The 15,695-nt window shown below is 38.0% G+C and overlaps 3 protein-coding genes across 3 annotated transcripts in view; 1 reads left to right on the top strand and 2 right to left on the bottom strand.

The window, feature by feature from the left end:
• The window catches only part of LOC103714569 (dnaJ homolog subfamily C GRV2), a 29,225-nt gene extending 27,512 nt beyond the window's left edge, over nt 1–1,713 (top strand). Inside the window, exon 22 of the mRNA XM_008801860.4 lies at nt 1,132–1,713. Coding sequence (XP_008800082.2) covers nt 1,132–1,344 — 213 coding nt within the window. The 3' untranslated portion in view covers nt 1,345–1,713. The remainder of the gene's footprint in view (nt 1–1,131) is intronic.
• Nucleotides 1,714–3,812: 2,099 nt separating this feature from the next.
• Nucleotides 3,813–5,939, bottom strand: LOC103714568. Its single transcript, XM_008801859.3, has 4 exons — nt 5,793–5,939; nt 5,589–5,652; nt 5,056–5,480; nt 3,813–4,561 (listed from the first exon to the last, which is right to left on the bottom strand). Exons 2-4 carry the CDS (start codon nt 5,644–5,646, stop codon nt 4,022–4,024), a joined length of 1,023 nt encoding a protein of 340 aa, XP_008800081.2. The 5' UTR covers nt 5,647–5,652; nt 5,793–5,939; the 3' UTR covers nt 3,813–4,021.
• Nucleotides 5,940–8,628: 2,689 nt separating this feature from the next.
• LOC103714567 (probable xyloglucan endotransglucosylase/hydrolase protein 30) lies at nt 8,629–11,824 on the bottom strand. Its single transcript, XM_008801858.4, has 4 exons — nt 11,493–11,824; nt 11,300–11,400; nt 10,042–10,250; nt 8,629–9,461 (listed from the first exon to the last, which is right to left on the bottom strand). Exons 1-4 carry the CDS (start codon nt 11,686–11,688, stop codon nt 8,942–8,944), a joined length of 1,026 nt encoding a protein of 341 aa, XP_008800080.2. The 5' UTR covers nt 11,689–11,824; the 3' UTR covers nt 8,629–8,941.
• Nucleotides 11,825–15,695: the final 3,871 nt, after the last annotated feature.

Here is a 15,695-nt window from a genome sequence, read left to right as displayed (position 1 = left end):
ATTTGTTTTAATTTAAATTCAATTTCTGAATTTGGGATATGGCTCCTTGGTGCACTTTATTTGTGTCTGATCACTCTTTTTACTGAGTCCCAAGTATGGGGGATAACCAAGTTGGTCCATGGTGGGTGGTTTCAAGAAGGGAGGCAAGAAAATTAATCAATTCATTAAAGGCCAACTTTAGTGGGTATATATATGAAGAATATTATTCCAAATAAAAGCAATATCTGAGAGAACCAAAGATTCTGCAACAGTGAAAATTATTCTTTAGGTGAAATGTTTAATATTCATGTTTAATGTGTATTATATCATTTAACTTTTTGATGGTAAAATAGAATATGAATATGAACTATGACAATCTGTGCCTGTTTAGATTCCTATAGAGGTTATCCAGGGAATGCTCTTTATTTGGTTGGCGCCCAGAAGATCTTAACAGTGAGGAAAAGGAATTTTTGTGATTAAGGGTCCGTTTGGATAATCCTGTGCAATCTTTTTTTTTTCCATCCTACAGGAATGGACTGGAGGAGACGGTTGATATGGGCTGGGCTAAATCTCATATTCTAGATGTAATCTGTGGACATAGTTTAAAAAAAGTACTAGACAGGCCAGGCCCAATTTCTGCAGAATTTTTAGTCTAATCCTGTAGAAATATCCAAATAGGCCCTAAGACTATAAATCCATGTGTTTCTATTGGAGCGGGACACAGCTTGAATGTGGTAACCTAAAATTATGGATTGTCTGCTAGGCTTCCCACTCGAACTAATCTCATCTTTCCCGCCCTCTACTCTTCCTCCTAGTTTCGGTCGTCCGAAGTCCGATGGGTTTAACCAACCAAGGAACATCTTAGTCGGGCATGCAGACAGACCCTAAAGCTTTGTGTCTGCATGGGTTATCTTTCCAGTTCGCCAACCTGTATAAGCCACAAATATTGGCAAGCTTTGCATAATCTACTGAATGGTTAATGTTAACAGCCAGTGAAACAGTGCAGCTTAGTCCTCAAAAGTCACCTTCAGAGTTGTGCTCTACTTCCAACCCGCTCTTGGGAAATGAGCGGGTTTTTTTTTATTAAAAAAAGAAAGTGTCATGCTTATTGTGCAATTGCATTGCTGAAAAAATATTTGTCATCTTTGACAGGTATGGAGTGCTTATAAAGATCAGAAGCACGACCTTTTTCTTCCTTCAAATGCTCAATCTGCTGCTGCTGGGGTTGCTGGACTCATTGAAAGCTCATCATCAAGACTCACATATGCTCTTACTGCTCCACCATCACAGCCTGCTCTGGCAAGGCTCCCTTCCATTGCTTCTGCTACAAATTCTAATGAAAAGCGGAGCCATGGGCCGATATAGAGAAATTCATGCTTGTGCTGACACTACCACAACCAATCAGCATCATACACCATATGGTTGCTTCGTCATACAGTACATAATGTACAGATTTTTGCAAAACTGGGGTCCATTCATTTACTTGTAAAGCCTGAACTCGTTCAAGCTTTTGTATCATATCTGTTCATATATCTTGCAAAATAAGTGGGGGTTTTTGAATGAGTGCGGTTTTGTAATCATCGAGTTTCTGTTTAAATGTTTGATTCTTTTGTTTTCCGCAAAAGATTTTCACAGGGAAAGCCAATTTGTAGAGGTACTTTCTGGTTGTTACATTGCTTGAACCTTGAAGTTCCAAAAAACCATTAATTGTTAAACAAAACGGGCATTGCCACATATACAGGTCCCTGCTGCTCTTACCAGAAAAATAAGCGAGTTGTTTCTAAGCGCCATTGCGCTGAGTGAATTCTTTTTCTTGGAAGTTGACCGAAAGAATAAATTCTTATCTTTCACAAAATTTATGGTGAAAGTGGTCATTGATTATTGCAATAATGTATGATGTGGTTTAGTATTTTGGCAATTATGATGAAGAGGTCTGTATATGCTGTTAGTTGGTACATTGAATGTAGTACTCGTGTCCATGTTGGAAAAAGAAGTTTTCCAGATTTGAGTTGGAGAACATATTCTCATTTACCAGGAGAGTAGTCAAAACAACATTGATGCCTTAGTCTATTAACCTACTCCGGAAACTTATATGGAAGTCTTTTCGATGGAAGCACCTAAGGGGGCGTTTGGTAACCCCAACAGGATCACCACGGTGATCTAAAATCTTCAGTGATCTGAATGCTGGGGTGATTTGATCTCCAGTGATCGAACATTAATGTATTTGGTAAGCCATGATCTCGTGATTAAATATCTATAAGTAACTTATTTGGTATGGTATGGGGATCCAAGATCACCGACCACATAATACCATAAATACGTCTGATATATTTTAAATGAATTTTTTATGTGTTTTTTTTTAATTCTTATGAGTCAAAAATGTAAGTCAATATGCTAATTTCTATAATAGCTCCATAATTTTGTCACATATTCTACTTTTTATAGCCCTTACCATATATTTATTAATCATATAAAATATATTATAATAAAATATTAATATATTTATCAATATATTAATTATTAATATATTCTATAAAAATATATTTATTACTCCTATAAATTATTAATCTTATAAAAATATATTATTTTTCATTATAGAATTAATATCTTTATTTATACTTATAATAGATTTTTTGAATACTAATAGTTATTTTGATTAGAAAAATAAGGTAAATAGGAGTAATATATTAAATATTTTCATTATATAAATATAAAATATAATAATATATTTCTACTATAATTTAAAATTATCCTTCAATAATAATAGGATAATAATATGATTAGTAATATATTATAATATAATATATATCATTAATATAATATATAATATAATATAATATATATATATATATATATATATATAACATTGACATAATATATTGATGATATATTGATATATCAAATTTTCTGCTAAATTGAGGGGTATTTTTGTTTTTAACTTTCAACCCAAGATCACTGCAGTGGGGTGATTTTAGATTTCCGACCTCAAGAACGGGTATTCCATCACCGAGTTGGACGGTGATTTAAGCAGTGGAGGTGATTTAGGATCACTACCATATAGAATTACCGTGGTACAACCAAACACGATGATCTCATCACTTCCACCCACATCACCATTGATCCTGGGATGATCCCTCCATACCAAACGCCCCCTAAGGAGACATTCAGCCAGCTCTTATGAATCGCTGAAACTTGGAAGTCTCTCTCCTTCCAACCAAAATCCAAGATAATACTTAAGTTTTGGTTTTTATTAGGTCTTTTATTAAACCAATCCTCGGGTCTTATTCTAGTTACTTTGGTTTAACTTTACTAAACTAATCATTTGACATGTCCATGTCATTCAGGCTTGGAACCAGCAATAGTGGTACCACCACATGACCTTTGTTTCTAAATTACTTATCAAATTATATTAATCAACCAAACATTCCAACTGCATCAAGTCATCAATCTAACAGACTAAGATGTGCAATCATATAAATACAGCAGATTCTGTTATAGTTGCAGCCTCTCAATTGTTACAAGTCATCTCAGGAGGCAGCCTAGGAATTACAGTCGTGTTGGATGCTTGGCTACTGAATTCTGAAACAGGAGATTACCACCGTTAACTTACCTCAAATTCAAAAGAAAAAGGCTACATTACCACCTGTGACACTGCTTTCCAAGAACTGATGAAGAATACTGCAAGACAAAGATCAGTTAGGATCTCTTGTGAAAGCATTTTATGCAACAGGTCACCTGCCATTCCTATGTGGCTTCAATTGTCTTAAGCTTTCCTTTCTTCCTATCCAAGATAATTGCACATCTACTAGCCAGAGAAATATGTTTCCAAATCAAAATATGAACCTTCAAAATGCTGCTTTATTAGAACAGATGAATTGCATTTGTTTTTCGCCAGTTATCCTATGAAAAATGAAAACTACAATAAAAACGAAATTGGAATCTGAAACATAAAAAACAAAAGATAGTCAGATGGTGTCGGGGAAAGACAGCCAAATAACTAACTCCAAGATATCAATTTCCAGCAGCAGCCGCCATGGGTCTTTCAAACTTCATCTTCCTCTGGGAAGCGCAGGTGCTTCCCCTTAGGTGCAGGCAGTCCCCTCAATACCAACACGCTTGGAGAAACAGCCTTGTCATCGGCGACTTCCTCCTCTTCACCTTCAATCTCGTCATCACTGTTGTAGATGAAACGTGTGTGCTTCCCGGTGCACTCAGGCAGTCTCACCTTATCCTGTACTGACATCTTGCTCAGGCCTCTACACAAATCGTTTAAAATCTCATCATCTTCTTCATCCACATCATCTTCAGCTTCCTCGTAATAGACTTCATCTTCAACAATATCTTCGTCGTCATCCTCTTGGATACTTGCAGCATTGGCTTGAAGGGACCAGATAGAAGAGTTGTCATCTTCGGGGGATTTCTCTGCGTAACTGCCTTCACTCCCTTGGTAAGTCAGAGATGAAGAGATTGCTGAGGCATCAGAGATTTCTGATTTCCCAGGAGAGTCATCGAATAGCAATGCTCGGTTGATCACACATTCTTGAGAATGGTGAGATTTCTCTGGTTCCAGAGATGCAGCAACCTGAGAAATTGACAAACATATAAACCAGTTAAGCAATATATATATAAACATGTTGAAGGAACTTTCAAGCCTAGATAAAATTTGATGCGGATGATATGATGAATATTAAAGCACAGATGATCTGATTAGACATAAGTGATTGGTTTGAGAGGATAGCAGCGGAGAAAGCAAATCCAAGTATATGAATGAAATGAGATATGGAAGAATTAAGCTCAAAGAGATATCATAAAATAACAACCATCTTGAATTTTGTCAGAACTTGAGTAGCCCATCTAGGCATAAAGGGAAGCAACTAAAGGAAAGCTTGAATTTCTGAAAACCAGGTCATGTAATAAATCAAAAATCAAACATGAAAAAAAGCAATAAAATAATACTTAGAACAGTAATATTCAAGATAATAAATGAGAAAAGAAAGGCCACAGGGATGCTTGGACAAAAGGGGGGGAAATTAGGGAAAGAAAAGTGGGAAAAGAAAAAGAAAACATCATTCAGACCTGCTGAGGGTTTGGGATATCTTCAGTAACACAAGGCATCTTAGCATCGATCAGAACACCTTCTTCCAAGCCTGGCATGTTAGGGATGTAAGGTGTGTTGGCTGGCGTGGGAGCAAGAAGCTGCGCTGGTGAAATCGGAAGGCCTAAGAGGAATGTCGCATGCCCCGGAGGAAGCTTATTGACAAGCTCAGCCTCTTCCTCCACCTTCTGCAGGAGTGTCTTCACCTGGCTCCGGAGCAACGCCTCGCCTGACCCAGGAGTCCGTTTGGCTCGAACTCGGCTCCTGACCACCGAAGACGAAGGAGTCTTCTCGACCAGGCTTCCCGTTGCAAGTCCCACGATGGGAGAATCGTTCGTGATGTCGAGCAGTGCAGAACGCTCGCCGTTTCTTGATCTTGAAAAGGCATCTTCTTGCATGTTCTTCTCTGCATTTAGAAAAAGAGGGAAGTAACAAGAATCCAGTCAGTCATATGACAGAAGGATGAGATAATGAGAACGGTCTCTCGTACAATAAAAGAAAGGATTTTGCTTACGGGAGGCAGCAGAGGCCTGAGATCTTGTGACCCTTCTCAAGGATGATGGGGTTTCCATTGCCGCCTGAAAAACAAAACAAATTCACGTACAAGAAGAAGAAAAAAGACATCAGAAAAGCACAAGATTTCAGATTCTTGGAGAGAAGCGAGGATATTGGAACAAAAGAGACAAGCAAACGAGGGATCTAATGGGTTCTTCCTCACCGGAAAACGCAGGAATCCGGAAGCGTTTGGTCGGACTCTCGCCGGTGATCGTGGGGCTTTGGAAGGGAAGGAGACTTTGGGCTTGATGGAGAGAGGAGGAGGAGGAGGAGGAGAAAGGAACGAAGAAGGAATAGGTGAGGGGTGGGGAGAACTGGTGCAGGGTTTTTAAAAGATTTGAATCGGGGGGGTTCCCAACGGTAATATGACCGTTGGAGGCTGAGGGGGTGCATACCTGGATATCACTATTTCCGATATCCGGATTCGGTGAAGGATTTTCTTACTAAAAACTAGCCGTTGAGAGGGGATGTGCGCGGAAGTTTCATTTTAGCCCTTCTGGAATCATGATTGGTTGGGCTGTGAAAGTGCTCTCTGAACATGACGCGGTATGCGTCGGACCGGTTTGTGAATTTTTAGGTCGGACCGGTGTTTAGAATAAAACATGTTTGGCCAATCATGATTGATCAGGTTCTAGGATAGGACCTAAATCATATCACACTCTGTAGAATGTAATTTGTCCTAGCAAGAATTTTATAAAGTAATGAGAGCCATCTATTCAAAAAAATTTTGTTTTCGTAATTCGAGCATTGGTTTTTGATTGCAACTGCCTCTATGGATTCAGAGGTATCAAATAAAAGTGATCCAATCAGAAGGATGGAGGAATTCTTTCAATACGTTAAACTCGAATCTCTTGAATAAAATAATAAATAATAAAAATTTTAGAAAGTGAGGCCATGAATCCCTTACTTTTTTATTTTTTATAATCCATAAATTATATATATATTATACATTGAAAGTAGAGTCTATATTTTTTGCTTTTATTTTCTCTATTGGGATTTTAGTGGTAGAATATAGAATCTACACTCTTTACTTCCTCTCCCTCTATTTTCCTTCTAAAATCATAACATACGCCTTCTATGTATACTAGTGATATCTTTATTTTAGTTGGATTCTTTTTCTAGCTCAAAAAGGAGAAATTTACCTATTCTATAAAGGTCCACTTTTTTTGTTTGAGCTAGATTTCTCTTCTAGTTAAAAGAGGATAAAAAATTTCTCTTTTTCATGCTAGTGAAGTCCATCTCAAATTGTATTAGATTTACCTCCTACTTAAACAAGACTATAAATTGTAAAAATAATTAAAATACCTTAGAAATTTTTTAATTTGAATAGAAGCTAGATATTGACTCATATATTAACTTCTATTTCAATTACATTACCATTTTTTTTCAAACCAGAAGTTACAACTTCTGAAAGTTTTAGTACTCTATTAAGTCTTGGATGTGGGTAATCTTGCTCTTGAAGTTTATGTAAACTTGTTCAAAGTAGCCAATTTGGTCCATGGTGGGTCAGACGATCCTTCTGAATCAATAAGTGAAAAATGGATGAAATACTTAATTGCACCTATTATATACGTATATATGTATGTAAATATATACACACACATTTACATACATATATACGTATGTAAATGTGTGTATATATATATATGTATGTATGTATATACACATTTACATACATACATACGTATGTAAATGTGTATGTGTATATATATATATCCATATATGTACATATATATACATATCCATATATGTACATATATATACATATTTATATATATATATACATATATATATATACATATACATATACATATACATATACATATACATATACATATACATATACATATACATATACATATACATATATATATACATATACATATATATACATATACATATATATATATATATATATATATATATATATATATATATATATGTACATATCTGGATATGTATATATATGTACATATATGGATATGCATATATATGTACATATATGGATATGCATATATATATATATATATATATGTACATATATATATATATATATATATATATATATATATATATATATATGGATATGCATATATATGTACATATATATATATATATCTATATATATATATATATGTACATATATATATATATATATATATATATATGTACATATATATATATATATATATATATATATATATATGTACATATATATATATATATATATATATATATATATGTACATATATATATATATATATATATATATATATATATATATGTACATATATATATATATATATATATATATATATATATATATACATATATATATATATATATATATATGTGTATGTGTGTATGTGCCTGGCTTTCATGTCCTTCCACTCCGAATCGACACCTAACTCTTTCGGAATAACTTATTAAAGTTTGCATGCGACATCCCAATTCCTGACCCCATGTAATTATTTGGCAACAGCTCAACTTCCAACTCCCCTCCACAAACACACGCACACTGACACAGAGAAAGAAATGAGGATCCGTAACAAACAAGGAAATGATTAGCCAGACCCCGATCCACCACTCTCACCCCATCATCTAACCCTTTAAAGGGACAGCCATGGCCCACCTCTTCTCCTCTTTCCTTTAACAATGTGAGAGAAACATCAATAGCTTATATCGTGGGCCTTGCCTAACCTTATAATGGAGACAGTGTCAGGTATAAGCTAGGTTCAATGGTTGCCAATCCAAGTTTAATGCCAACTGCCACATGCCCAAGTAGTTAACCAAGTCATCAGAGGCTTTCTATTGGGTATGGAAAGTGGTGCAAGTGACCCTCCTTAATTTACTCTTCATCTTTGCTGAAGGACATATATATCCATATAGGACTTTTGATGCTCTCATGCCCATCAAGGACCAAAACCAAATTAATGGCAACTCATGTATCATTTTAAATCATCTACCAAAATCTGTACGCATGAATAAACTATGTATAGTACGTGAATTAGCCCTTCTTCATTTATAATTACAAGTCCATCTGACATAAATCAGAAATCTAAAGCCACATCTATCCTTAAATTGACTGAAGGTAAAACACTGCAAAAAAGAACAAAAACCAATCATTAAAACCTATAACTAGGGTTACCAGCTGGCAATCCAAAACAAAAGGAATCCACGAATCCTATTTGCATCTTATTTCACTGTTTACATACAACCAATGATGACAGAGAGAATCATAAGAGGAGAAAGGAACTGAACTACTACTGTTCCATCGACCACCTAACAATATGTACTCAACCAATGATTAATTTAGACAATGGGCTGACTCATGCGGTCAGCAGCACTTGGCATACGGCTCTGGCGCCTGGACCGGCGCCGGCGGGCCGGGAACTTGATGTGGCCGGATGCCCAGAACCTCTCCTGCTCCGAGGCGATGATGCTGCAGTCCGGTAAGGCGCCGGAATACCGGAGGGCGTCGTAGCAGACTGAATAGGTCATGTAACGCTCACGAAACCGACGCATGGCCGCGCGCTTCCGGGGTGTCATGACGGCGAAATCGGCGGCCATGAGGTCACCGTCGGCCTCCATGCAATGATCGGTGGACGGCACTGGCTGGATGGGATCGATGCGGCAGCCGCGGAGGACCAGGTCGGAGAATTCAGCTACGAACGGGGCGTACTTATACTTGACCTTGTACTTGCCACCGGAGGTGGCCCACGTAGAGCCGTCCCATATGGTGGCATAGAGGGACATGGGCTTGGATGGGTAATCGCCGCCCATGGCGTCGCTGCGGACAACCTCTCTTATAGGCGTCTTGTCGATGTAGAAGCTGCACATTGCCGATTATCAGCATAAAACCATCAAATTAGCTGCTGTTGATGATTCTATAGATCTTTTTTAATTTATAAAACAATCAAGAACGGGGGGAAATGATCTATTGCGCAACCACATTTAGTTAATGATAGTGGACGTGAATTTTGCATGAGTGCATCTGGTCAAGAAAGACCAAAATACTCTTGCTTAATACTTAGGAATCTGTAGTGCAACAATTCAAACAGCATTTTAGCCTGAATCTTCGGTCGTTTTTCGGTTAAAGAAGAAGAAGAAGAATAACTCTTTGCTCAAAAGGATCAAGGATATAGTGTTCCTAATAGGGCCCTAATGAAAAGATGAGAAGCACCAACACCACAATGGACGTAAGCAATGCATGGAAAAGGGTACGTTGGTCAGAAGCAAAACAAGGAAATGGCTTGCAATCGGCTGCAACTCGCACTCCAATCACAAACCATGCAGAAAGACTCACGCTCGAATGACAAAAAATAACCTTGCCCCAACTAAAACTTTCTCAATTATTATAGCAATAAGAATTCCAAGACATGCATCATAGAAGGGTGGGATCAAAGACATACATGATGTGGGTGGCGGTCCACAGGATGGAGTAGCGGTGGGCCTCCTTGGTGGGGTCAAAGGGGAGAACGTAGCGCTCCTCTCGGCCTCGGCTGGTGCTGCCATTGCCATACACATTGGTTTGGATTCTCCACCTCTCGCCTCTAATGTTGCCTAAAAACTCGAAGTCCAGCTCGTCGTGTGTCTTTGGAAAGATATCCCCATTAGATGTCTGCATCAGTTCCAAATCACGGAAAAAAAAAACCCATTAATCACAGTCATCAATCACCTAACCAACATTTTAAGCATCGACTTGAAACGATAAACTAGTACTGCATCAGCAAAGCCATGTGGGTTTTCAAACTAATCGCTTCATAATACCCAAAAAGCTCTATAAACTATTACTTCCTTTGCTTACGCTACTATAACTTTCATGTGCATGCCTAGTTTCCTTTGTATATATATACTTAAAATTGATGTACTTCTTTAAGCAATATAGTCTCTCAAGTAAGTTAACAAACAGGGTGTTGTTTTTAAAATTGCAAATAGCTACTTCCAGCCACATATATTGCTTGCTAACTCTAGCAAGTTGCATTGCAAAGTTGGATGAGGCTACTATGGGAACACATGGGTTTGGACAAGGTACAGACAATAACTTATTATGATGACAGGAATAAAGTATTTCTATCTGCTGCCTTTTGGAAAGGTCCATGCCCCAATTAGTACCCTCTGAACCATTCAGAAAAGATGGGTGTACATATATATATATAACCAATATTACAACTTCACAACATGAATTTGCTGTTGAGTTTTTTTATGCAGCAGGAATTCAACTTAACTACATGCACCTATGATCTCAAAGACAGATCATTCCACCTGCTATCCAGTTTCTAGACAACCCCCAGATAGACCATGAGCACTTGACCAATAGAGAAGGGTTTGGAAGATATCAAAACCCCCTGTCAACCTCTGCATGCCACAAGATCAAGATAACCTTAACACTTCTTTCAATTTACTATGATTCCTTGCTTCGGCAACTACAATTAATGGGTGGTCGATGAGATAGGAATTAAAACTTGCGTAAAATGCCGACTTTACCTTTAGACCAGAAATATTTTAAAGAAGAGAGAAAAAAAAACTACGCCGAGTTCATGTCTAAAGAGAGGGGCATTTCGGTCATTTCACGGTGACGACGGCCGCTGGGAAAAGTTATTCCGGCGAGCTTGTATGAACAGACGAATAAAGGGAAGCAAGAAGGAATAAACGGACGGCGTTACTCACATAGAAGGCGACGACGATTCCCGCCGTGTAATCTGACGGCAGCTTGATGGAGGCGCTGAAGAAGCCGTGGTGATAGAGATCCGACGATATAAAACCCGCACCTAATCCCAACAACGGAGACGTGAGTTAAACGGCAAGGGAGAGGAGGAGGAGGAGGAGGAGGAGGAGGAGGAAGAAGAAGAAGAAGAGTTACCGGAGTAACGGTTAAGGAGAAGGCGGACGGTCCTGCCGTCAGAGGAACGGACGAGGTTGCCCTCCCCGAAGAGGTGGGAGTAGCCCTCGTCGAAGGCGAGCGTCGTCACGTTGAAGCCGGACACCGTCACCGTCGCCGCGCCAAGAAAGAAGACCAGCGCCGTCAAGAACCTTGAAATCGCCATCGCCATCGCCATGATCTTTACCTTCCTCTTCGTATTTTTTTCTTCTAATTTTGTTCTATTCGATCGCTCTTGGTCTCGCGTCTCGCCGGCTTTATAAGCTGGAGGCGGAGAGACAGAGATGGAAGGTTTGGGGATACAGTATTTTGACCGCCTTCTCTGGCCACCACCCTTTTCGTAGAGATCGATTCTCTTCACAAATTTACGAGATTGCCACGAGGATACAACCATCTGTCGATCTTGACCGTTGGATCAATGGGCTCTGAAAGTTCGAGAGCTTCGTGGGGAATTTCGGTGGAAAGCCTCCTCGTTACGTGCTTACAAAAAATGACGTTAACTTGCACCGGTGTCCAGCTTTGACATTTTTATTGACGAATTTACCCTTATCAGGATTGTATTCGCATGATTTTTTTTTTTTTTGCTAAAATAGATATTTTATATATCATGTGCATGAATATATTCAATAAAGCAAAAGATCGTGGAATGTCCGAAATAATTTTTTTTTTCCAGTCCAGCCATATAGACGGCTATTCAATCCGCAGCTATGCTAGCCTCTTTAAAAATATACTTGAAACCATGTAAGAAGTTCTCTCCCAAAATCTTTCAAGAACATCTAAACATATGTATTCGTCGAAAGTATTATGAGGGTGTTGTGGTCATTTTGGCGTAGGAACGATGGTGGAAGTGGGGAGGTTTATTTCCGCGCTAACCGGAGACCGCGTCCCACGCTAACGGCGGCACGCGATTGCCATGCTGGAGTGCTGGACTTTCCATTTATTTATCAGTTTATGATCTTATTAGCATCAACAGGACAATAATTATATATTGATTAAGACATTAAACCTACCTTCCACCACTTAATCATTATGGAAATTATTTTTTATATATTCCCATTTGCCACCAACCGTTTTGGTCTTTCTTAATTTTCGTTAATGAATGCATAATCTCCCTTGCAAAATTTCTTATGATGTTGAACATGAGGAAATATTAATTACGGTTGACTCGAAGTTATTTAAATTAATAATTATTTTTTAAAATTTACTCTCAGAAAAATCTGTTATTTCTTAATCTCTCATCCCAAACAATAAGCAAATAATATCTTGTATTTATTCCTTATTTAAGTTGTTCTCTAAAGGAGTGGTCAATATTTCATCTAGTAAAGGCTAAATTTAAATTTGGAATTATGTGAGTCACTTTACTTCTATTGATTATTATTATTATATTGTTTTAGTTAAAAATCATCTTTCTAAATTTTCTGGCACAAAATTTTCTTATAAATTTATCCATCTCGATTAGTACCCGCTTATATAACATATTTTTTCTTGTTTGAAGAGTAACATACGTTCTAGAGGCCCAGTACATCATTCTGGAGAGGGACTCAATGGAGATGATTGATTGGATTCTACAGGAGAGTTGGGGGTGTTCGACCATCTATTTCTAGAGGACGTTCGGCGGCGGCTGCAGGAGTGTGACGTTTTCCGGATTGTGCATGTATTTTGAGAGGCGAATAAAACTGTTGACTGGATTGTCTTCTTTTACTGTTCATCATTTAGAGAGATTTTTTGGACTCATTTTGTATATGTTTCTCCAACTTTGTAGAGTATCTTGTCCTTTGACTCAATAGGCAGTGGTCATGCGAGACTATTGTAAATTGCTGGTGTACTAACAAAAAAAAAGAGAGTAACATACAGATGAGTAAGATTTAATTAGATTTAGAATAACTAATATTAGAAAGTAACGATTGTAGAGAAAGAAAAATTGTCTTGAAAGCCTATAAAATTTAATTTTTTTTGATAACAATAAGATCTCTTATCAATTATCGATCCATTATTTAAAATAAGAAAAAGGTGCTAACCTCAATTACAGTGTAATGCCCCAAACACCACGCCATTGTGGGTGAATCCAATCATCATTGGGTACAGATTTTAAGTTGGATGCATTAAACTGGCGTCCATCTAGAGGGACGCAAAAACGCGTGAGGGCGCGCCATCCTTCACCTCCCTTTGGACAACGTAAACAGGTTGTATTCGAAAGGACTGGCGGTGGAATCAAGAGATCCAGTTTCTGGAACTAAATTATTAATTAATACCCTCAAATTGGCAGGGTCTCTTCGTAATTTTACCAAAATATTGAACGCTTCCAACCTGGAACAGATGTTGCACCCACGGGACCATCCAATCAATGGCTCTCATCTCATTATTTATTTGCACCAAAGGGGACCATCCAATCAATGGCTCTCATCTCCTTCTTTTATTAATGCCGAGGCCCATCGGGTGGCTAATATGCGAAGAATCTCATGAGGAATGTCTGCCATGCGTTCAAAGATGTCGTCAAACCAGCCGTCACGGATTGCCGGTTTTCATTTATTTACCCCACGCTGGCCTCGTCGTCTTCAGTTTCGTAACGAGGAAGCGTTCCCGCGTGGGCCCTAAAACCGGCAAAATTTCTCTGCTCTTCTACCGTTTCCAATCAGCCAAATTTCGCCGTCTCTCATCTCTCTGACTCACGGATGGTTTTAGTAAGTATTTTTTTTTTCTTTATAATTATGTATTTGGATAAAACTCAAGAAATAAACGAGAGGATGAGGTGATATTGAATTAGTAAGCAAACACCAGCATAGAAAACAAAGTTTTCTTTTTCTTTTTCTTTTTCTTTTTTTTTTTGCTAATTTTTCTACTTGATAACTATTCGGGTGCACCTACTGATGCGGCTTGCCACCTTCCAAAAGCCACTTGTTCTCCAGACGCCAGGTGGGACGCGTGGAAGAAGACGCCATTCTCATACGCGTCTCTAGCTGATTGGAGCTCCCCAGGTGGGGCCATGCAGTCGCTGCTGTGGCCGCCTAACCCAGGGACGTCCTAACCACCGCGAGATAGGCTCTGGTTCTATTCTGGATAGGACGCAAACACGAGGATAACGTCTTCGTTGGAATTGTAAGTAGGCTCGGCAACTCGACAGCTGTCCACATGCAAAGGAGAGAATAAGGTGGGGAGGAACAGTCAGGTGGGCCAACCGGGTTAAGCTTGAGACAGTGGAGAAGGCCTGGAGAGACCGTAGAGAGCATGGAATAGTGCCCTCTTTTTCTTCTTCGACTCACTTTATCTGTGGGCTCACAGGAACCTTGACCCGTTCTTCATGTTGTTTTCTAAATTAAGAATGGAGGATTTGGACTGCATTTGTTAGGTCGTCCATTTGACTCGATGGTTTGATTGGATTGCCATGTTGGACTCAAATTGGGCAAGGACTGTGCATGTGAAATTCATGGATAAGAGGAGAAAGGTTGGATAGTTGTGATGTTGGGATCTTTTAAGAATTTGTTTGAGAGGTTAAATATGTTTAGATTATATACATTCTCACTTTTAGTTTCTACACCAAACTAATCTCTCTTAAACAAAGAGAGAACTCTCCCTCTAAGCCACAGTGATTATATTTATCCCAAAAAAAGGAAGAATATCTATTTAAAATTACTGTTATGTCATATTCATGGTCAGAGGTTTAGTAACGGCAGCGATGGTGACTAGTTGGAATTTTGGTTTATAATATGGTTTTGGATGATTTAAATCACATGACGCAACCTGGTTACAAATTTTAGGACACAAATCATAGTCTATGAAGCAAAAAATTTCTTGTCTGAGCTGGGACAGATCAGGGTATAAATTAAATTATACAAAACCACATGAAACCCAGGGTAATGTATTGTGGATCTTACTGGTTTTAGAACTCTGTTTTAGCTTGACATTTATGAGTCATAATTTCCCAAGAAAACTAAAACAGCGAATGGAAGAGACCGGGAATGCATATATAGCACGCAACCCCAACAAATGTGATGCAGGGAAAATAATTGAAAACAAAGCTTCTTGTTCGCAGCTCCCTACAAATAACAATACTAGGAAATGTATATAATATCTTATTTTGTGGATTTTTTAAAAAAATCATTTTATGCCCCCACCCATCTGAAAAAAATATATATATCAAGAATGATTGCTCCGCAATTGAAAAAAAAAAAAGGTTACAAGTTACAT

Source organism: Phoenix dactylifera, chromosome 2 (genome assembly GCF_009389715.1).
Source record: "Phoenix dactylifera cultivar Barhee BC4 chromosome 2, palm_55x_up_171113_PBpolish2nd_filt_p, whole genome shotgun sequence".
Lineage (NCBI taxonomy): Eukaryota > Viridiplantae > Streptophyta > Magnoliopsida > Arecales > Arecaceae > Phoenix > Phoenix dactylifera.
The sequence above is the reverse complement of the archived record's forward strand: the minus strand, read 5'-3'. Positions and strand labels throughout refer to the sequence as shown.